The 24,156-nt window shown below is 39.2% G+C and overlaps 1 protein-coding gene across 1 annotated transcript in view; it reads right to left on the bottom strand.

The window, feature by feature from the left end:
• The window catches only part of CLPTM1L (CLPTM1 like), a 29,257-nt gene extending 5,948 nt beyond the window's left edge, over positions 1-23,309 (bottom strand). Inside the window, exons 1-13 of the mRNA XM_042461900.1 lie at positions 22,817-23,309; positions 16,747-16,847; positions 15,246-15,435; positions 14,581-14,726; positions 13,491-13,569; positions 12,493-12,610; positions 11,577-11,671; positions 8,376-8,460; positions 6,640-6,743; positions 5,035-5,100; positions 4,041-4,091; positions 2,574-2,656; positions 845-879 (exon numbers count right to left, since the gene is read on the bottom strand). Coding sequence (XP_042317834.1) covers positions 845-879; positions 2,574-2,656; positions 4,041-4,091; positions 5,035-5,100; positions 6,640-6,743; positions 8,376-8,460; positions 11,577-11,671; positions 12,493-12,610; positions 13,491-13,569; positions 14,581-14,726; positions 15,246-15,435; positions 16,747-16,847; positions 22,817-23,002 — 1,339 coding nt within the window. The 5' untranslated portion in view covers positions 23,003-23,309. The remainder of the gene's footprint in view (positions 1-844; positions 880-2,573; positions 2,657-4,040; positions 4,092-5,034; positions 5,101-6,639; positions 6,744-8,375; positions 8,461-11,576; positions 11,672-12,492; positions 12,611-13,490; positions 13,570-14,580; positions 14,727-15,245; positions 15,436-16,746; positions 16,848-22,816) is intronic.
• Between the last annotated feature and the right edge of the window lie 847 nt (positions 23,310-24,156).

Below are 24,156 nucleotides of genomic sequence, written 5' to 3'. Positions count from 1 at the left end.
TTTCTTCTGTACCATTCCCTCCCACCTTTATATAGTGTCTGTAAGATTTTAAGACTGTAGGCAGAGCACTTTGTTCTTTTAATCTTTGTACAGCACCTAGAAGAGTTTAGGTCTTTTAAAAATAAAGTTTTCTTATGCTAGTAGACTAAAACTATTTTGCCATGGCTCTCTATATCAACTGTTAGCAAATGTCAAGATGAAGGCGTCAAAAACAAATTGTAGCTCTTTTAAAATGTATGTGAAATGGTTACAGAATAAACTGAAGAATTACTGGTATGATTTGTGGGTGGTTCTGACGTAATCCACTAAATGTTTGTTGAATAAAATGGATAAACTCTATAGATTACAGAAAGCAATAACGAAACTCTTTCTTCTATTAACTCCAGATTTCATTATGAGAACCAAGGTATTTGATTATTTGATGATATGGCATTAGAGTTTTTATCAAAAATGTAAATAACAATCTTCCAGAGGAACCAGGAATATTTGACTCTGCTGCATTGTGTGTCTTAACTCTGTTGAGGAACATTTGAACTCTTCAGGCGAGTATCTCATAGCCTTCTAACATCAAAAAATCCCTGCACTGAAAACATTAGCTTTAAATTCCAATTCCATCGCTTCAAAACATTTACATTTTCTATTTTTAGTTCTTCTTTTTCTTGCTGTTGTGAGGAAATATTTCTTCCATCCATAATGTCATAGATTAGGCAGAGTTTCATTATGGCTGATCTTAAGACACAAGTTTTGAGAAGCATTACATTTCAGAGAACCCTTTTCCATAAGCATCAAGTGCATTCTTATCTTTAAACAACTACAGTTCAACAAAACACCTACAGAAACTTACCATTGACAAAGCTGTTAATTAACCATGAGTACCAGCTAATAAAAAAGGAAAAATGCTATTGTTAATTTAAGAACAGAATATTTAACAAGGAAAATTTTATTCCTCCCTCTATAAAAATAGTATGTCCCCTCCCCACTGTGTGCTTTAAAGTATTTAACATTCAACAGGCATGGAAGGCTAATGGGCGCAGTACTGCCAGACAAATTATAATATTTGGGATATGCAGTGAGAAGCACTGTTATAGTCTCCCTTCCTTTAGGCATTTACAGCAATTATACCATAAAAATAGTAAAATAAGCTAAGGAAAGGAAAAGAAGAGAAAAATAAAATAATTAATACAAATTTACATCTATTAATATGACAGTAATCTTATACATCATAGTTAAAGTTAAGAGAAGAGAGAGTGGAATGCTGAATTCAAAGGAACAGTTGCTATAGTCACTGGGGGAAGTCTCTCTCTCTCTTTCTCTCTCTCTGTATAGATAGATAGATAGATAGATAGATTTATTTCTAGCCCGCTCATTCACGGAGAATCTGGGCAGGTTACAACAATAAAACACATCAAGTTACAGTAAGATTAGGAAAAATTAAAAAAAAAATTAAAATTAAACCCTAAACCTACCCCCCATACCCAACATTAAAATAGAATTAAACAATAATGATATAGCATTAAAAACATTAAAAACATTGAATTAAAAATGGACATAAAAATAGGCAGGGAAGAACAGGCAGATGAGGGGACAAATATCTCTATATCTGGGGAGGGTAACTAAGTTGGAAAGGCCTGCCAGAAGAGATCCGTCTTAAGTGCTTTCTTAAAAGCTGTCAGAGTGGGAATGTGACAGATCTCCTCCGGCAGGTCATTCCATAGTTTTGGAGCAGTAATAGAAAAGGCCGTCTGGGAAACTGATGTTAGCCTAGATTTTTTTTGGCTGTAGTAGATTTCTTCCAGAGGACCTTAGTGTGCGGGATAGACAATAGGGAAGAAGGCGTTCCCTCAAGTATTCTGGGCCCAAGCCATGTAGGGCTTTAAAGGTAATCACCAACACCTTGTACTTTGCCCGGAAACTAATAGGCAGCCAGTGCAGGGACTTCAAGACTGGTGTTATATGGTCATTCCTAGAAGTTCTTGTGATCAATCTGGCTGCCATATTTTATACCAACTGAAGTTTCCGAACTTGGCACAAGGGTAGCCCCTATAGAACAGGGGCTCTGGGAATCTTGGAGGGCCACACACGTGGAACACTTTTTGGTTCCCAAATATGCCACTATGGGGTACAGGAAGCAATTCATCGCATTCTGGACCTTCCTGGGCCATTTTCTTCTTTCCAAAAGGAATTAACATTTCCTATTGGAAAAAATGCCTCTACTAAAACAAGGGGGGAAAACATGGAAAATTTGGTACCCATATTGCTTTGGTGGCATTTTGGAGTAACAATCAAACTATCCATGAATCTCCAAGATTTTTGTCTTGGTTAGTCACTGCTAGATCAGTTTCATGAAACTGAAATTTTCAACCACAGTATACAGCTATTATGACTTATTTACGCTGAACTGTATTTTATTTTTAAAATACCCTTTCTCCAAGTTTGGAGAGATTCTTTTGGAGCTCTTTGCAATTTCTTTCTGATCTAATTACCCTAAATAAATTGATGTTGTCAGCAAACACCTCATTGATCCAACCAAATTTATACTTCAGATTTTTAAAAAAACATTCAAAACATCTTACCTTTTGTATTTGATATTAAGCAGTGAATAAACTGCGCCTCCAATACACAATGGGTACAACAAATATGACAAGTATTTCATGGCCTAAGAAAGAAAAATAAAAGTTTAAGCCTTTACCACCCCCACTCAAGTAACCATATCTGGATCTCACCTTTCCTTTATTGTGATCAAGGTAAAGTACATGGATTTTCTCCCTATTATCTTTATAACATCCACATCACAGAGATTTGTGACTAAACCAAACCTACCCACATTTACAGCTACAGATCCTATTCAACTGATGTTATTCAGACAACAACTTACATCCCTTCTGGTTTGGGTAGAAAAAGCTACTCAGGGGAAATCAAGACCATTCTAGCTAGCATTGTCACTTTTGGAGTTCAGGTTGGATGTTGCTGGGGAGAGAGGACTAAGCTTTGTGTTGCTTGGCTCAAGCCTGCAATCAGCACTATCGCAAGAACGCAACACTCGACTATAGTTAATAATCAACAGTCAATTAACCATCCAGATTCAAATTTCCTGTTTGGGGCAAGATGGTGGAGGGCATATTTTAAATACTGTTTCTAATCTGTGTTTTTAACCTTGTTTTATTCTGCATCCACTTTTTACTTGTGTTGGTCTATGACCGTAATAATACTTGGAAAAAAAATCTGATTTTGGGATCTGTGTTAGAAACAGATCAATTGTACTTTGCTGTTTCTGTGTAGGCAGTGATAGCAATTTGGTACAGGGATCAATGTTTGACCCCATAATCCCTCCCTCTGCAACAGGCTGCACCCAAAGGCAAAGCTGGCAGTAATTGTTGGTTTTTAGTTACAGCTGTTTGCTGCTGATTTTTACAGCTTTGGGAGAAGGGTTATTTATTTTTTGCCACTCCTAATAGACTCCAGAAGTGACATTTTTCTATTAGGAATGAGGATGACAGAAACATCTCATGCCCTGCCATTTCCCCACCCTTGCATTAAGCTTTTCTTAAATAACATCTGTGTTTGCATTACTTTCAACATCCACACATTTATAAGCACTTATCTCAAGTACTTCCATTTATTCCAGTATGTCTGTTCTAAAGAGATACTCTAGAGTTTTTTGTGGGTTTTTCAGGTGATGTGGCCATGTTCTAGAAGACTTTATTTCTGACATTTACCCATTATCTGTGGCTGACATTTTCAAAGAAGATTCAGAAATGCTCTAGAATTTTCTTGTGGGGGCTCACCTACAGGTTTCTATCTTGAATCAATTATTTAACTCCAGATACTAATCCACTGGGAGAGATATGGAATATGATGCTATGGATACACCAACTGCATTGGCAGTTGAATTGACCTGCAGTCCCTATTTTAAACTCTGTTTAAAAAGTCCTCATGCTAGTATTTTATTAGGAAACTTCACAACAATTAACCAGTCAAAACAATAAACAGGTTTTGCAGTTAATATCTACTTTAAAGATTACTTTACAGATTTATCCTACCTGGGTATCATACTCCTCAGTTCTCTTTTCTGACTCTGTAAATGCACCAAACTGCAGGAAATACAAGAACAGAAGTCAAGAGGACTATATATACATATTGAAACAGTTTCAAGGGAACATAGCTTAGCTTTCAGAAATAAGATATATTATTCTGAAATCAAAGTATTGTCTATCAGATTCATCTGTGAGCCTGTAAGTTGCCCAAGTATGTATTTTCAAAAAGGAAGGGGGAGATGATGGGACTCTAGGAACAGCTGTCATAGTTGCAGAGGGAGATATGAAAAGGGGAAGCAGTGATCCATGGAGACATGGATCACAATAGTGTTGGTTGCCCCCAAACCGTCTTCCAGTTCAATTAATCTGAATAGTTATTGTGTCAGTCCTTGGGTTTAAAGTGAATGATAAATCAACTGCCATTTAAGATCTGATTCTGGATGAGCATGCCAACCTGGTCTGATTCTGGAGTTCAGGTTGGATGTTGCTGGGGAGAGAAGGACTAAGCTTTCTCAAGCTTTGTCCATGGGAGTGTGTGTGCAGACAAGAGCTGGTGGCAGGGAGGTGGATTTGCAGTGGTCTATTGGCATTCCATTACCAGGCACCCTAGCTTGCAGTCTGCTAGGTTTGAGTGTTTGTATATGTTCTTGAAGTGGATGCCTAGAACAGATTAGGGAATCTGTACCACCCACATCACTGCTTAGCAGACCTTCTTCGTAAACTAGCTGGAATCTTTAAGATTCCATTTTTGTAAAACATACTGGAGTGTGTGTTGGCCTCTCAGCTCCAGAGTTTTCTGGCTGATTTAGTGCTGTTGCTCAGCTTTTATTATTTTTTTAAAAAGTTGATAAGAGGTTTAATTACAGACTTCACACATCACATACCCTTTGATCCTTAGCAGTACACACTATAACTGGAGCTACTCAAGAAGATAACAGGTGGTTGAATGGAGTGAGAGATGACTCAGGGAGTGGGGTGGGAGAAAAAAATAATGTGTTACCTTAAAAGTTGGCATCAGGCCATTCCAGTCAATTGTCATTTTCAATGCTTTCTTCGCTTTCCAAAGCTGGAAGGCAAAATAGAGCAAACACATCTTGTTTTATAATTTGACCTCACAACAATTTGGCAACAAAATGTTGGTAATAACAATTTCAGAAATGAGAGAGTAGCAAGCCCTGCATTCCTATGGAAAGACATTTCAATTATAATTCTCACTTGGAGCAACTAAAGTATGAAAAAAGTATCAGTTCTTATGATGTCTGACTAATGAAATGAATGAAATCATATTCTGGAATGAGCAGTTAATTATCTTTAAACAAACTGATAACAAAATGTTGCAGTATACCTGCAGATCAGAAATTCTCCTATTCAGGGCTCTGGCTGGCATGGAGCAAGTGGTTGAAACCATTTTATTGGCTCTCATTAGAACATTTCTTTAAAAAGTTGTGTATATTTTAATTTATAATTTTGAAGCAACTATAGTTTTGCATATCTGGAGTCCCCTGAATATTTAGAAACAATACTATGAATATAACTATATAACTATGACTGAGTTATGCTGAAATTATGAATACAGTGATCTTACAGGTAGAATTTAATAGGCCAGTTTCACATCTGTCTTCATATTGCCTCCTTTTCCTTTAACAAGTGACCAATTTAATATGTAAACAGGACACAGTACTGTAGCTGACTCTGAGACCAAAATGTAGTGAACTTGAACAAAAAAAGCCACTGAAATTGAAACCAGTGAGTTCTGTCTCATACAAGTAAGTCAGTTTCAGCAGAGAGGTGAAAACCTCATAAAAATAGCATGCGAATCAGCCTTCATGAAAGTTAATGCTATACTCAACTGTGTTTATGTTGCAGTTCTACTGGAACACAGAAAAATGCAATATTCAGCACAAAGAGGGATGACGTCAATTAAAAAATAAGATTGTTTCTAGACTTTTTTGTGGGGTGTAAAAATATGCTAAGAGAGCATGCGCAACAGGCGATGCAAACTCCAGTGGTCAGAGGAAGGTGGTTTATTGAAAGAAAGGTGTTTTTTTTTTGAGATTTCAAAAGAAACTAACAAATTAGTGAAAAAAGAAACACGAAGTAATAAAAATAACGAGCAGAGAAATAAAGAATCAAAACTAAAACTGAAATGGGAAAGAAGGAGTCAATAGTTTGAACGGAAAAGAACTTGGAATGCCTTCCTCTGAAACTGGAGCGAATGGAATAACCATAACAATTTGTGGGCTGCTCTTATGCACCATCCAGAAATTAGCAAAATAATTTATGCAAAATAAGAGAATATGAAATTTTGCTACACTAAGCTCTTCATGGTATAGAATTTCATTTTTTTAGTGCAAAGTGAATATAGTCCACACTACAACATCAATTAGGAGGAATAGTTTTTAATTAGCTTTTCAGTTAACGTCTGTCACCATCAGTTCAACCTTCAAACTGATTGAAAAGACAGATCACTTGGAATTAAGTCGGCTTTGACCTGTTAAAGTAAATTGGATTAAGTCAATTTAAATCCACACATTCTTGATAAGCTGCTTTTGGAACTGGGCTGCCTGAGTGTGTACATAGGAAACATGGATATGTGGCAACTCACCTCAATCACTGCCCCAACACCAGCTGGAATCAGCACCAACATGCTTGTTTGCTCATCCAAGAGGAAAAGAAATATGATCACAGTACTAAAGCATCGCCAAAGCACTGTGAAAAAGGAATTCAAATTAGTGTATTGCAAGTTTTACAAAAATGTAGTTTCACAGTTTGGAAAACTCTATACCAAAGTGTTCTCCAATACATTTAAGCTATAACAGTTAGGGTGCTACATGTCAAAGAAGCACCCATGAAATATTTTAGTCATTCAATTCAGATTGACTGTCTAACAGATGGTTAGGAAGTCTGTGGTCTTTGAGAAGTTACTGGACTCCAGTTCCCAAAGCCCTATCCAGCCTGGATGATGGCACAGTATATTGGAAACAGCTGTTCAGCTGGAGGGCAACATGTTTCCCACCTGTGATCTAGCATTTTGGTACAATGCAGAAATTAGCAATGAAGTCTATGAGGATTTGGTGCCAGTTCCCATATTAAATCAAAGTAGTCTTTCCCACATTCCAAATAAATAAATAAATAAATAAATAAATCCTTTATTTATATCCCACTTTTTGTTAAAACAATCAAAGCGGCATACAACATGAAAATGATACAACAATATATACCATCTCCCCTCATTATAAGGGATTAAACAGTACTCAAATATTAGTCGACTGCACGAATAAGTCGAGGGCAACTTCTGAGGCCAAAATTAGGGATTTTGATATGACCCATAGATAAATCAAGGGTAAAACTCTCAGTACCCTTACTCCTCCTCCTCTGCAGCCTGGCTGTCCCCTTGGGAGACAGCCAGGCTAGAGAGGAAACTTGAGGCATGAGAGCCCCCCTTGCCCACTATAGCCTAGCTACCCAGGTTTTTGGGGTCAAAATCCGACATAGACACAATATGTAATTTTGGAATGATACTGAGGACACAGAAGAAGGATTAAAATTATGACCCTCACACGGAAGATAGATCATAGTTTTGAATGTCAGTTAAAATTCACCATGGATACCCACATCCTCGCAAACGTATTACATCAAGTGAAGACTTACATATACAAAATTAACCATCAAAAAAACCAAAGCTTAGAATCTTCATGCCCCCCTCCCAATATATTTTACTACCACTTAACATGGAGAAAAGTAGTAACTTGTTGAATAAAAGTGCGAGGTACATGAATTTATAAATGGACCCCTTCACACTTAATACCTTAAGTTGACTAGGGAGATTCTGCTTCGTGTGTTTTGTTTGGGAAGGTGTGAATGCTGCAAGTCCATAGCAGGGTCCTCTCAGTAATGGTGATTTGTCTGTTAGGAACATTTTTTGACTGAAGGAGCTCTTGAGGGTAACTGCCCAGCCATGCTACTATCAGTGCAGAGCATGGTCAGGTGGATTCTGGAGACCATGAGATCTAGCAAAGCAGATCACTTTGGATGTAAGTGGGTCTTTCTAAAAACTTGCCACAAAAGACTGCAGCTGAAGTATGACAAGCAAGATCCATAAGTATACAAGGTGGTCGTTTTAAGACAGTCTTGCTCTGTCAAGCTTTCAATTGGAATGTTATTTTATTTGGAATGTTATTTAGTTGCTTTTCTTTCCTTGTTACTGGTGTTGTGATTTTATTAGCTGAGTTTATCTACAACTTGGATGGCTGCAATTTTGCTGGCATAAACTACTTTGGGCATTGGTAGCAACATGAAGACATCAAAAAAAGAGTCTTAAGGTCAAAAATGTATTCATACCTGCTTTTGTGGACATGCCAATCATGCTCTTCTTTTTTTTCCAGAAGCTGATATCATTTTTGAATGCAAGGAAATCAAAGAGAAGCTGCAAATACAAAACACCACCACACCATTAGTCCAAAACTGCTAGCAAAAGGGAACAATATACAGTAATTAAGAGTTCTACAGTTAGCACAGCACAGCATATAAGTCTACTATAGTTGCTAGGAGATAAGATTACTACAGCTATGTTTGTGGCCTTTCATTTGCCTGTAAACGGAACACTTTTGTTTCTTGTGCAAATGTCATGTCCGACTATGAGAACTGCATGCATTGCAAAACTTTTCTACCAGGAATTGTGAGAGCAATTCATGGTGGCAATTTAGCACGTATTCCAATGTAGCACAAATATGCTATGAGAATTCTCTAGCACATACCATTGTTACTCTCCTAAATAACATTTGCAGGTTCGGCTATTTATGTAGAAATCTGTATCCACAATCTGAGTGACAAATTTTAACGAAACAAAAAGAGTATCTCATGATTAAACTATACTCTACCTTCCCCTTAATACTACTGCCTGGTTGATCATCACTTAAGGCAATTCCTGGTTTACATGATTGTGCATGACACATAGTAAAGCTTCAAGCTATGTAAGTGGAAATTTTACAAAAGCAAAAGGTATTGTCATTGTTACTCACAAGAATGGTGCAAGTTCAGTAATTCATACTACTGGAGACATGGATGTTTTTTTTTTCCTGAGCTTAATTCTACTACATTTTTATCTACTCCATAAAGAATCCCTTGCAGTTGCAGCTCACTTGTGGATGGAAGAGATTTTAAAACTTATTAAATCTATCATAAATGGAAAAGTTCTATTGCCAGATAGTTTCCCTATCAAATGCAATAAAATATACTCAGACCTACTGGTTCCCAGTTTTTCCTCTTTATACCAAATTGATATTTAATCAGGATAAAGCTTTTATCTCTGCTATTCCTTAAACCAGGTAAAGATCATAGTAATGTGCAAATTATGCATCCATTTTTTAAAAATTAAATATTGGATGCAATATTGACATACAGGCTATACGATGTAGTTACATTTTAATCTAGTCAGCCCATGTAGGTTTAATTTGTCATAGACAGAGAACTGATACTTTAATACTAGTTGCAAATGTGATTGTTTTAAATATCAGAAGATCTGACCATGATGTCATTATTTAACTTGAGGTTGCAAAGGTTTTTGACAAACAGCTGCCAAGAAATCTGTTTTTCCATCAGAATTTCTGAAATGGATTCAGATTTTCTACCTCTCACCTAGGTTGGGAGTGTTAACAAATAGGATCTGTTCCAACTTTTTTAACCTAGTGAGTGCTCATGACAGGGTCATTCTTTTTCTCCTTTGGGATATTACCCAAATGTTCAGATTAAATCAGTTTGCATTGGTTGCTGAAATATCTCTTGATTTGGTTAGATAGGCATCACTTAAATTAAGCATTGGGGATGTTAATAAATTTAAGAATAATGTACAAGAGATATGACATGTTTTCAAGGGATCCCACGATACATTCCTTCAGGTTTATTTTCAGAAAATTAATACTGTACATAGGAAATATATATGCCGATCTTTGCTGTCCTATTTTTTCCTCTCAAAATGACTCAACTGTTATAATTGGGAGGTAAACTTAATCCAGATTTGACTTTATATCATAAGGTGTATCTCCTGACTTTTACAAATGACTGGCAAGCACAGCCCAGTGTAGAAACTCCTTGTCAGACCATCTTAAAATAACTTCTTTGGACTGCCTTAGGTTCTATTCTTTTAAGGAAAAGGGGGATAGCAATTCATGTGAATCCTATTGACAGTAGCATGGCATAAAATTTGTTGTCGATTGCAATTTAATCCATGCAGTCATGCTAAATTAACTCTATGGGATAACCCTAAATTGAAGAATGCAAGATAATCCTTTTTATGGAAGAAATGAGTTGACTGATTTATACTGATTGAATATAATTTTATTTATACTGATGGATTGAGTTATACTTTGGATCAATTAATAGGACAAGATCAAGAATTGTCCATTTCAGTATTACAGTCTACTTTGTCAATATTAGTTATCTTGGGTGTGTTATGGCAATATTTGCAACTCTGACATTTTTAATTTTCTATATATGAATAATCAGCTCTGCGTCCGTTAGAGCCAGCTATGCTGGAAGCATTAATTATATCCTTAGAGACACTGAAACCAACAAGTCTAATTTATAAATATTTGTTTGCAATAGTTGTATTAAATTTGCAGTTAATGAAATTAGAACTCAGTGGAATACAGAGGCAGATTATCCTGTACGAATCAATACTGAAACAAAATGCCATAGGTTCAATATTTAAATTTTCTTTATAATTAAAACTATGTTCAGATCAGTAAAACTTGAGGTTTGCAGTATAATGGACATCATAATACCTCTTTAGAAAGGAACTGTATACTTCAACTGAATGTTGGTAATGTAATGAAACTAACATAACACTCCCTTCTGTCATGATATTAATGGCTCCCCTTTTTGCTGGATGTATTACAACATATCTATTTTGTACCAAAAATATTTGGGCATTTTAAAAATTACATTCTTGCAATGTGGAAATTAACTATTGGGTCAACATGTTTGCATCACGTTTGCCTTCACTGTTGCTAAAAGACATATATGCAAAGGATGGAAAGATAAATATTCTCTGTCTGTTCAATTGTCAGACGATCTCACTGTTTCACCTGCTAGGATGTATTTTAGAGATACATCTTCAAGAAAATCTGTTTTTGAAAATATATTCAAATACAAATGTTTTTGCTAGCACATGTTAGCTTCCTATATACTCCCATGCACTTTTCTCTTCTTTCCTCTTCTATCATCATGCTTTTAAGAAGTCCAGGATTTTTTTTTTAAAGACAGAAACTTTCAGGCTCATGGACTCCTTGCCTCCTCTTTTGTATATTTCTCCCATTCCATTTTTGTCCTAATCACACCATCACCTTAGCTACCAAAATTCAGCAGCAGAGAATCTGAGAGTTGGAAAAGTCCCCAGGAGGTGCCCTGAATTAAGGCAATGGGAAATTATTAATTACCTTGTGTTTCCTTTTGACATTAAGTTGTACAATTCTATATTAGGTATCAAGGAGCAATAATGTCAAAAAACAATTATTAGTGATTCCTTCTGCACAATCCACTTACATGAAAAGCTGCTACAAAAAATGTCAAAGCAAGAAAATAGAGGTTTGTATCCACAAAAATTCCCTTGACTTCATCAGTATCCTTTTCTGAAAAGCCTAGAAAAATGAACAGAAAATACATGATTTATCATAGAGCTCAAGATGTTTTTATAGTTCTAAGTATTTCTGATTTGCGATTATCAACACACATTATTTCTTCCTTTATATTTAGGGTAAGCAACATACGGTTGGACTCTAAATGATATAAGCCTCAGTCACCATGACTCAGGGGTGATGAGAACTACAGGCCAACATCATTTGGAAAACCATACATCTCCTACCTCTTTAGGTAAAATTACCTGATCTGCACTACTGGAAGGACATGGTTGAGTACAGGCTGCTGAGTGAAATCAATCTTTCACTGAATGAAGCAAAACAAAATCCCACCTGCCTTTGGGCTGTACCCATTCTGGTACTTATGACATGATCCAAACTTGTCCTCTGCCAATATAAATTGTTGCAAACACAGTGCAACTTCAGTCCAAAAGTGGGGAGCTGTACTCTTTCCCAATAAAGATTCCCATATGAGGAATGAGGCAGGAATTTAGGTCTTATTTTCATGATCTCCTCTAAGTTCAGCACATTGTTTACATGGAGAGACATTAAGCCAATCTGCCTGCCCTCCTTTCAGTCCAAAGTAGTAAAAACCAGGAAGAGTTTCACCTTTACATCTTTGCTGTGTATATGTACTGGGTACGAATAAAGGAGAACCAGGACACCATATACAGTCTCTAAACTGGAAAATGATATCTTATCTTGACTAATATAAAAATTAAATATCCAAAACTGAAAAGCATTTGCAATCTTTAATACTGTTATTGCAGAAATTTTAAAGAACCGCTCATGCAATAAAAATTTGTACAGAAGCAGAAGCTTACCAAACTGCTGCAGAGAGTACACAGCATCTTGCATGTGGATCCAAAATCTGAGTTTTCCCAGGGATATTTTATCGTATGACACTGTAAGTGGCAGTTCTGTTGTTGAACGGTTTATAATCTGAATTAGGTTTTAATAAACAACACGATTAATGTTAACATCTTTTTCAAGACTTTACTTGTTTTCCTAACTGTATGCAAAAAGCAAGGATCACATAATGCTTAGAGAAAAGGTATTACTTTAAAAAATTCCTGTAGCAATGTACAAAAGAAAAAACAGAAAACAAATTCATGAAACATAGTTGATAAATAACCTTAATACAGGAATTAAAGGCAAAATGTCACAGAAAACTGGGACAGAATTATTATATTCAATAAGAATTAACAATGGAAGGTACATTTAAGATGTTTAACATGTTAAATATTATTTTCTTTCTCGTATTACACAAAGATTATTAAGGATCTAAAAATATATTCATTTAATCAAATAAGAAACAATTCATAAAAATGTATATAATCTCTAAATTATCTTCTGAGCAGTATTATGAAAACAACACTTACTCCAACAATAGTTTAAATAATTCCAACCCTGGTGGAAATTAATCTTTACTCAGAAAGAGGATAGTGGTTAAATATTAACGTACATTTGCTGTATTTTCTCCCTCATTTGTTTTGAAATATTTTTTTTAATTCAGTTGTTTTGTTTTATTACAACATTTTAAAATGTCTATTATAACTTACTCAGTTTTTGATTAAATTGTAAGCCACCTGGGATAGTCATATGGAAAACGTCAGAAAATATATAAAATAAAATTATTGTTGATTTATTTTATTTTATATATTTTCTGATCTGCACTGTGATTTTTTAAAATTTTGTTGAATTGTTCTACATTGTTGCATATTGTTTAAAATTATTCTAAGTTGTGCTATTGAATGTAGCTCACTGTGATCTTTCAGGAAAGGTTGCACTATAAATATTTTAATAAATAAACAAAACTTACCATTAAATCTTTCACTCTGTTACTCAGTTGATCAATAAATAATATTGGGAGATAATGCACTGTCTTGCCCAACTGAACCCTATTTTTTTTTTTAAAAAAAGAATTTTATTGTAAAGACATTAGCCTTGGAACAGGAGTTTCAAGACTTAATAAATAAATATTTCACCATAAATATATTTCAGTACAAAGCGAACAACCTCTCTGTAGAACAGCTAGATTGAATACTTAAATGACAGAGAGGAAAAACTGTACTGTAATTCCCTCCTCTGAACCAGTGTGTACAGAAGTGGAATGTACTTAAGACAGGATCTCTTTAGAATTGCAAACCAAATTCCACTAATCTTTCAAGGGGAGCATGCCAACAGTGGCCCCTTGCTGTACCTGTCACTTAGACTGTTAACTCCGAAGGCAAAAATCATTATGGATTTTGGGTGCGACACTGGGACTTTGTCTAACTTTCCTGTTTCTACACAGTTAACTCTATTACATCTGGATCTCGCCTTAGTCTAAGCAGCTCAGGGCCACATAAACAATGTTATGTAATTTTTATCTCCAGCTCCTAAAGAAAGTTAGATTGTGAGATGCTCATTTGTTTAAGGCTATTCTGGTCCAAATTCAGTATTTTAGCCAACACACATAGACTGCATCTGCACTGGAGAAATAATCTTGTTCGACACCATTTTAATTGCCATGACTAAGTGCTATCGAATGCTAGGAATCGTAGTTTTGCGAGATATTTGGCCTTCTCTGTCAGAGTCCTGCTACCACAACAAACTACAATTCCCAGAATTGCATACCATTGAGCCATGGCAATTAAAGTGGTGTCAAACTGGATTATTACTCCATTGCGGATGCAGTTACAGTAATCCTACAACTACCATGCTTTAGTGAGAATGATTTAGTTGCAGTGCTACAACTGGCAGCAAACCTCCAATCCATTAAAATACATTTCCAAAAAGGTCACGTACTAAAAAAAATTCTCTAAGAACTATCTCTTCTACAGCATTCTACAATCTGCCTCTTTTCTAACAACTAATCTAATTCAAATATTTAATGGCTTTAGGACAAGCAACCATCAATATTAGCTTACATTTTCATGTATCTGTGCACATCAGCTGGGAGAGAGGATCCATCAAAGACAAAATCTTCCACCATAACATTTAAGGTCAATCTGGACCTCCAATGTGACACGGGCTCATCTAGGGCATAAGTCTGCTTTTTTTCTGCTTCAATTTGCTTTTCAATTAAAAAAAAAGACACAAAAGTAAAAAATGCAAGGCTTTTGAAATCTACATTCACAGCATGCAATTTTAACATTTTGAAATAGAGAGCCATTGGGTGATTCTTCCTTACATCAGGGATAGGCAACTATGGTGGTCTAGGGGCCAGATTTGTGCCTCTAAAATCCCATAAAACTTCAAAACATATTTTAATATTTGCACAGTGCTTAAAGCTATTTTTAATTTTACATTTACATTTGTATTTGTTTCTAACCACCCCCTGAAGAAGGCCACTGAATCAAAGCACGTTGGGCTTTTTCCAAAATAAAGACAACAATCTATACTTAGAGATATATCTCTTTTCTTCCTGTGAGTTCTGCTGAGTGCTCTCCAGAATTTGTATCTTCAAGGTGCAGATTCTCAGCCAAGAAAGAGAATGTTCTCAGCCTTTATGCAAATGACATCTTTGCACTGTACTGTTACACAGAGAGTTATTCATTGGAAACATTGCAAAGAACAAGTAAAAAAAGCTCACCTGGGTGATAGATTCTCCTGTGATAAGATTAATTTCTTCAGGTTTTGGTATCATGTATGTGGTCAGAGGGCTTACTATGTGCACTTGTTTGCCATCATTCCAAGGCAGCATTCCAGCATGATGAAGAAATATGTAGGCATATAATGTGCCATTATTTCGTGTTTTCTTTGGTACAGATACATTAACTGTCCTAAAAACCAGAAACATAAAAACAAGGTTTACACTGTGCCTTAGGTTCAGCGATATCATTTTTACTGCAAACACAATGAGTGACATTTAAATAATGAAATAATAATAGCATTTTAAATATGGAAAGTGAAATGTCCCCTCTGTGCCCATTCAATTAATTGAGACTTTTAGAAGTGAATTTAGATATGTCAGTGCATCACAAGCACTGATAATATGGGAGGCTGAGGCATTTTCTTCATTTTCCAGTTGCCAGTGACCGGTTTCACATTTGTGACCATTAGCTACAACTGGCTCTTCCTTTCCTGAAAATTAACAAAGTTGATGGTTCTCAGACAAGGACTAATCCATGGACCACCACTTCTGAGTAGCACCAAATTCGATGAATTATAGCCAACCCCCCCCCCCCAAAAAACCTGATTGAGTCATAGTGTGAGTCATTTCAATATGTAAGCATTTTTATTTTAGAATTACAAGTGGTTTAGCTTTTGTATCTGACAAACACCTCTAAAGACGGTTTAGAGAAGATAGAACTAAAACAGAACTTCTCTATTTCTGAACTGGGCAGATGAAAAAAAAAATCTCCTTCCTGCTGAATTGTGCAGGATGTAGCAGCAGGAGATTGGTAAACTTCTGCATGATCCTAAACTACATCTCTTGCTTTACTCCAAACTACCATAAAAGACACCAAGTGTGTTCCTTTCCTTTGGCAGCAGCAAGGCCTCTATGGAGGCCCAACATAAGAGAAACTCCTTCCTCTGTTCTTTGCACATGCCATAAAACTCAGTAAACAGAGGGGTTGATGGTGACCACAAATATTAGGCTTTGCTAGAAATCCAAGCTAAAGTTTGTAGGGGCCTTTCCGCCTACTCTGAGTACAAACTGGAAAATCAAACTGGACAAGCTTAGAGCTACAATCTATGCACATCATCTGGAAGAAAATCCTATTAACGTCCATTTGACTTACTAATTTGCCTCTTAGTACACATGCTACAAATCAGGGTTTAAAATTAACCAGATTATTTATCATTTTTGCTAACTGTTTTGACCTCAATGGAGGGGGGGGGGGAAGAAATTAAAAACTTGTTTTAAATAAAATAAAATATTATGGCCAGTCAATTTTCAGGAGCCTAGATAATCTTCCCAAAGTTAAACAACTTCAAGACACTGTTAGTTCAATGGGAGGGATTAAACACATGCTTATGTCTGCCACTAAAATAAATGGGACTTACAAGTACTTAAGACAGGCTTGACTGAATACAAGGGGCACAAAGGAAATTGCTTTGTAGATACTTTACAAATAAATTCCTCATACCTTTCAAATTTGGATTCGACATCAAAATTTTCTACATTTAAAATCAGATCGACATTATTTTCAGCACCTATATTTGATCGTGTGGTTGTGTAAACACTTAGCTGAAACAGAAGAGAAAGAGATAATGAGTTTACAAAGATATATTTCAACCATGTTACCTTGCTAGCTGGGCATAAAAAGGGTACAAGCTGTACTCCTAACCACCCTAGAGCATTTATTGTCTTTATATCTTGGACTGCAAGCTACCCACGTATGCTGCTAGTCCTCCCTGTCCCTCATGTGTTCACCAAAATGAAGAAAGGAGAGAAAAAACTGCTTAATGGCTCAGTTTCCCTTTCAGGTCTCCCTAGCAGGTCTCACCAAACTGAAGAGCACTGACAACCCACTTACTAAGCTTCTTCTGCCTTCATATTTGCTGCACTAGTAATAGGAAGTTATTGAGCACTGGTGGGCCATAATATATGGTTGATGTACAATAATCAGATTTCATAGGCTTGTTTAACTTGAACTAAGGTTTGTTGTTGTTGTTGTTGTTGTTAATTGCCCTTCAGTCAACCTTCACTCATGGCAACCCTATGGATAAGACATCTCCCAAGAGTCCCTATTTCCTAGTGTTCTGCTCAGGTCCTGCAGGTTGAGACCCATGGCATCTCTGATTGAGTCAGACCATCTGGCTTGTGGGCTTCCTCTCTTTCTACTGACATCCACCATTCCTAGCATTGTTGTCTTTTCTAATGATTAATGCCTTCCCAAAGTATGACAGTCTCAGTTTAGTCACCATGGCTTCCAAGGAGGATTCGGACTTGATCTCTTCTAGGACCTATTTGTTTGTCTTTTTGGTCACCCATGGTATCCTTCACACTCTACTCCAGCAGTCGAGTTTCCCGCATTTGGGGAAATTGCAGGGGTCAGCACACCCTGAGTGCAATGGATGAACCACATCTCATGAGTTGATCTTCTTTCTATTTGCTTTCTTCACTGTCCAGCTCTTCACAGCCATACAATGGTTTGGATGATCCTAACCTTAGTATTCTGTCCCTTATCCCTGCTTTGACTGGCACAGAGAAGTGGGTCCATACCATGGGAAAGCTGAGAACATACAATTCATGAAGATTCAGAAGGCTTAGAAGGGTCACCAAAGGTGGATGCCAAAATGATGTTTGCCTCTACTAGGAAGGATCACAGTCAAACCGTTAGGTAGTGTGCTCTGTCATGTAACTAAAATCCCTTATGTAAAGTAATGTTTTAGCCAAATCCTTTTAAAATTATGGTAAACCACCTTGAATCTCATCTTGGGAGCAAGCTGGAACGTAACTTCAATAGATAAATAAAATGACTGTGGTGTACAGATTTTACTTAATTTAGAGGATGTCGTTCTGTTAGCTGAGCAGCATAGCTGCAATGTAGTCACTGTTCTAGCAATATCCGAAACAGAGAAACCATCTTAAAGGGGTGCATGAAAGATTGTCTTCTCCCACATGTGCTTGCCTGCATTTTACGATCAGCTGGGGAGATTTTGCACAGGATGTCAGGACACCTGAGGCGGATCATGTAAGGCCCAATTCCCTACATCCCTGGCATTTTTTGTCTTCTGGAAATCTTTCTGCTCCAGCAAGCATTTGGCCTTAAAGCTTCCTTGTGTTTTATACTCTCACTGAGTACTTCCCTCTATTGTGATCCATTTTAATGGTTTTTATTGCTTTATTCCTTGCTTAACTATAAATCACCCTATGTGGCTGTTTTGAGACAGAAACCTTATGGTGTAAGTCTCTTCAATAAATAAATATGGCATGGCTATTCATTCCACACCTGGGATGGAGAAACATCATACTATGTATATTTTCTGGTTTCCTTCTTTCAATGTTCTCCTCAGCACTGTGGGACAACACTAAGCAGAAGGGACATCCATGCTTCACAATACCTGACAGTGGCAAATTTGTCATGCACTAGAAGTGTACTGGTGTATGCTAAATAAACCATGACACTCTGCTCTGTATTTTGTTGTGTTGTTGGTTTGAAATCAAGTGCTTCCCTCCACTCTTAGTCTCTTTTTTCCCTGTAGACAAACCAGAGAAGCAATCCATGGTTTGTTTGGGGGGGGGGTCCTCCTCTGGTTTGTTGGGAGAAAAACACATTGAGAAGGGGAAAACAAGACCTACATTTGGCCAACACAATAAACAAAACAGAAATAAAGATTTGTCTGGTTGCTTCTGCTGAACAAACAGCATGCACTAGAAAATTAATTGTAGGCAACAAGCCAGGGTTCCTGCTGTTCCTTGGCTCATCAGGTCATCCAAATCCAGCCTCTGACTGATCACCACGTCTCAGCTTGTGATTTCCCCACCACCAGCAGGACTGTCAGGTGTTTGAAGGATGGAAGTTACCTTCCTCTGCAAAAGTATACAGTCGACCCTCTCTATCAACAGATTTTTTTCTTATCAACAGATTCATGCATCCATGTCTTAAAAATATTCAGAAGAATATATATTTTATAAAAAGCAAACTTTGATATTGCCATTTTATACAAAGGACACTATATTACTATGCTATTGTACTTAATGAGGCCTGAGCATCCACAGATTTTGGTACCCACAGGGCTCCTGAAACCAAACCGCAGTGCATACCAAAGTCCCAGTGTACATTTGGATAGCTGTACCAATTCTTTTAAATACTGTTCTCTTTTTGTGGTGTGCTTGGTTTTTTTTCATGACGCCTCTTCAATCTACACAGTTATAGATGGGTCTGGGGGTGATGGGGACTATATGTCATTGTGTTCCCTTCCTAAATCATTCTACAGTTCAATATAGAATGTATAGATCTCTTCCTTCCCATTTTTCTACTTATGAATGCCAATTAACAGGACTAATATTTATTACTTTCTGTTTCTGGCAGCACAGCATACTGATATAGAGAACAACTCCTTGAAAAAAGGGAGGGACACTCAGTATCCAACGGCGGGCTGAATGCTCACAGGTAGACTGCATGGCGTGGCTGGGCAATGTTTTTTGTTGCCTTCCACCATGCATGCACATCATCACACAAACACACTGCCTGCGACCTCCAAGTACCTCTCACATTTGCCCAGATGACATCCCACTGCATGGCCGCCCCTTTGATTGGCCACACAGTTGCACGTGCGATGCTCCACTTGTACAGTGCATTGGTGCATAAGTGTGCATGTGATACACTGGTAAAGCACAATTATGGAGACCCCCCATACATAGCTCCTTCTCCCCATGACCCCCTATTGGACTGTCTTGTTTATTATGTTGTAATTACATCCATTGCAGTTGTTGCACTTTAGTTTGTTGGCTTTGCTGCCGCTTCGCACTGGCGCCAGGTTGTTTAATGCAGGAGGAAAGATACACATTTTCTGAGCTAAGCCGGAGTATCCTGGCTTGTTTTTCCACTGGTTTTTAGCCCCAGAGCCAGCTTCATTTCCGTTTCCACCTGCTTTGGAGGCATATGTCATATCACCACCTTGCTTCAAAGCAGCCGGAAGCCACTTTATTTTGCCCGTCTGTTTCACCCTACATCACTTGTTCTGTCATTCTGTTTCCCTCTCCTTTAGACAGCCCTTACAATGAAAGAAATTTGCAACTGCTCTTCTCTGATACTCCAGTGTAGCCAAAATGTTTGACTACTGTACAAGTAGAAATGACCTATGACCACAGTGGGAAATGCACTGTGATGCCCCTGATTTTAAATATAAGGGGGAAAAATAAACTCAATTGCGATGTGGTGCTGGAGAAGAGTACTCAGGATACTGTGGACAAAAAGACAAACAAATGGCTCAGTGGAAAGAATCTTCTTGGAACCTAAGATGATCAAATGGAGGCTGTCCTACTTTGGCCACATCATGAGAAGGCATGACTCCTTAGAAAAGACAGAAAGGTAGAAACAGAGGAAGACCACATGCCAATTGGATAGACTCAATCAGGGAGGTCACTGGTATGAATGTACAGGAGCAGAGCAATGGAGGACATGGGGGCTTGGTGGTGTCTCATCCACAAGGTTGCCAAGAAGGGTCAAAGGTTTTGTGAGACATTTAGCCTTCTCTGTTACAGAGAGACCTCTGGTGCCGCAACTAGGGTTCCCAGAATGCCATAGCATTCAGAGCCATGGGATTTAAAGTGGTGTCAGCCTGGATTATTGTTTATTTCTGAGGTGCACAAGCCACCTAGAAAAGACATAAACTGCTAGGGAAGGGAGAGAGTACTAGAAAGTGAGGAAGACCAAACCCCGAATGGAGAGACGCCATCATAGAGGTCATGGGCCTGAATCTACAGGACCTAAGCAGAGTCTGGAGGTGACTCATCTTCAGGGTTAAGGTCCACTGGAGGCACCAGGTGTCCTCACCGCAAAGGCAGGCAAGGCACCATGAAATGTAGCCAAGAAAAACGGAGGGCATCCCCAAATAAAAAAACTAATAGCGCTGATATAAATATCAATTTTCAAATTTCTCCAGGACAGAAGGATGAAATGGAGGACAGGTCTTGAAAAAGGAGGACGTGCCTGGTCACTGACTGGACAGCAGCTAACAACTAACAGCAAGGCGTTTAGCTTTCCCTGTCAGAGAACTCCAGCGCCAGAACAAAACTACAGTTCCCAGGATTCCCTAGCTCAGACCAGGGCAGTTAAAGCGGTCCCAAACTGGATTACGTATTTCTGCAGTGTGTTTTGGACCTCAGTGTTCATTGCTGATAGAGGTTCAAGCCTTGTAGAGATTATGAATGTGCCTCAACTACAAACCCCAGGAAGCCAGAGCAGAGAGCCAGGGCAGTTAAAGTGGTGTCAAAGTGGATTATTGTTGCAGTGTGGATGCAGCCAACTTCTTTGGATACAAAGCCTGCTGGCTGAGCTGGGGATTGAACCCAGCCATGGAAGCCAATGGGTGACTTGGGCAAGTCACACTCTCTCAGCCTCAGGGGACCTCCTCTGAGGAGATCTTGCCATGAAAAACCCCATGATAGGTTCCCCTTAGGGTCACAAGGGACACAACAACATCAAGCAACAAAAGGACAGTAAAACACTTAAAGCACTGCCACAATGGCTCTGAGGAGAATATTCACATCATCGGGTTTTTTCCTTGTTTCAGATGCATTGCACCGAAGTATAAACCCTAGGATCCCAAAGCATGGAGCCAGGGCCTCATTCCCACTACCTTTTAAACCAGACCAGTTTAAACGACCATGGTTCCCAATTAATCTGCATTGCTGGAGCGATTCTGAAAGGGGAGGCTTGCCCCAGACCCATTTAACCTGAGTCTTTTTGACGCCGATTCCCCCCCGCCTCTTTTTCAACGAATCGATTCCGCACAAGTGTGAACCACAAGCGGATCGGAATCGATTCAAATTTCCCCTTCGGCCGGCTGGAAGCGAATCGTTTTTAATCGATTCGTTCGTGAATGTGAACCACAAGTGGGTTGTTTCGATGCGATTCCATGCCTGAAAATGCAACCGGGGCAAACGTAGTGGGAACCACACTCTGGTTTCGAACTGACCCATTGATTCGGATCGGAGACCGATTTATCTATAAGTGGGAGTTAAAGCAGTGTCAAACCAGATTGTTGCTCCAGTGTGGCAGGAGCCATCTTCCTTGGGTCGAAAGCCTCCTGGCTGAGCTGAGGATCTGACTCATTGGGTGGACTAGGCAAGTCACAGTCTCTTAGGCTCAGGGAAGCATAGAATTGTAGAGTTGGAAGAGACCGCAAGGGCCACCTAGTTCTGCCATGCAGGAACTCTCCATCCAAGCATCCCCATTGACAGAGGGCCATCCAGCCTCTGTTTAAAGACCTCCAGGGAAGGAGACTCCACTACACTCCAAGGTTATATCTTCCACTGTACTCTCAGGAGGTTCCTCCTAATGTTGACCTGGAATCTCTTTGCCTGGAGCTTGCATCCATTGCTCCGGCTCCTGTTCTCTGGAGCAGCAGAAAACAAGCTTGCTCCCTCCTCAGTCACAGAGTCTGATGGCCCTCTGTCTCAGGGGATGCTTTGGCAGGGAGTTCCTGCATGGCAGAAGAGGGTAGTGCTGCTGTTGGCCTTGTCCCCGGGGCCTCCTGCCTCACCTGGAGCTTGGGCCTCCTGGCCAGGTAGGGCCGAATGCAGCCGTCGTCCCTGCGGGCGTCGGAGGCGAGGCAGGGCCGCGTGTGGACGATGCCGTACATCACCCAGCAGGTGTGAGCCACGTAGACGGCGAAGAGCCCCACCGCCAGCCCCGTCAGAGAGCTGCGCCGCGGAAGCAGCAGCACCATCGCCTCCCCGGCCAAGGCCCAGCGGACGGCAACGGCATCGACTCTCCGCGCAGAGGCCGCCCAGGGACAAGGCAAGACGCCGGCCGGCCGGGCCGCTTCCCTTCTCTTTCCTCTTCCTCCTCAACAAAAACCCTGTTCCTCTCCGCGAGCGCACGGCACGCTGGGAAATGTAGTCCCGCCCCCCTCACGGGAGCTGTTGTTCCGCTTTGACTGCTTTCTGGGATGTGGAGTTTTAAGGAACGGCGTTTTAGAGTGTTCACACACAGAGTTCTTAGGCCTCACTGGACTACAAACCTCACAATGCAACAGAGCGGCAGACGCCCGCACGGCACGCTATGTAGCCCCGCCCCTTTCTCATGGTGGTTCCTTCAATCATGCGCGACGCGAGGCAAAATAAAAAAGGGAGGGCGTGGCTATGCAAATCAGCCTCAGGTCATGCTCCAATGGGAAGGCGTCTTCGGGATTCCTCTTGCTTGCCTCATAGACGACCCTGGTCTTTCCACACGCCAACCGCTCTCTTGTAGCTGTTCTAATGCTGTTCCGCTTTGACTGCTCTGGCTGCCGCCTCCTGTTGCATTCTGGGATTTGGAGTTTTAAGGAACGGCGTTTTAGAACGTTCAGAGAGCTCTTAGGCCTCACTGGACTACAAACCCCAAAATGCAACAGGACGGAGGCAGCCAGAGCGGTAAAAGTGAAATAGCACCACGACAAGTGTAGTGCAGTGGTTACCCAATCTGTGCCCTTTAAGAGATTTTGGACTTCAGCTCCCAGAAGCCTCAGCCATGTTGGCCAATAGTCTGGGATCCTGGGAGCTGAAGTCCAAAATCCCTTGAAGAGCACAGTTTGAGGACCACTGTACACTCATCCCTCCACATTTGCAGCTTTGACATTTGCGGCTTTGATTAATACGTTCTCTCTAGGAATATCTAGGTCCTCCGGCACAACTCTATGGTTGCACTGAAAGCCCTAGGGATTCCTAGAGAGAATACGCCACTAGGCCTTTGTAGCTCCTCCAGCGCAGTTCTATGGCCAGTGTCTGTTGGCAGTTGACCATAGAGTTTCACTGGAGGACCTAGAGATTCCTAGAGAGGTGTCCTCTCAAGTAAAAACATGGTGTTTTTGTTATTTGAGTTTTTCCTGTATTCATGGTCTTG

Source organism: Sceloporus undulatus, chromosome 4 (assembly GCF_019175285.1).
Source record: "Sceloporus undulatus isolate JIND9_A2432 ecotype Alabama chromosome 4, SceUnd_v1.1, whole genome shotgun sequence".
NCBI classification, from domain to species: Eukaryota; Metazoa; Chordata; class Lepidosauria; order Squamata; family Phrynosomatidae; genus Sceloporus; species Sceloporus undulatus.
Note: the sequence above shows the minus strand (reverse complement) of the source record. Positions and strands in the feature narration are given on the sequence as shown.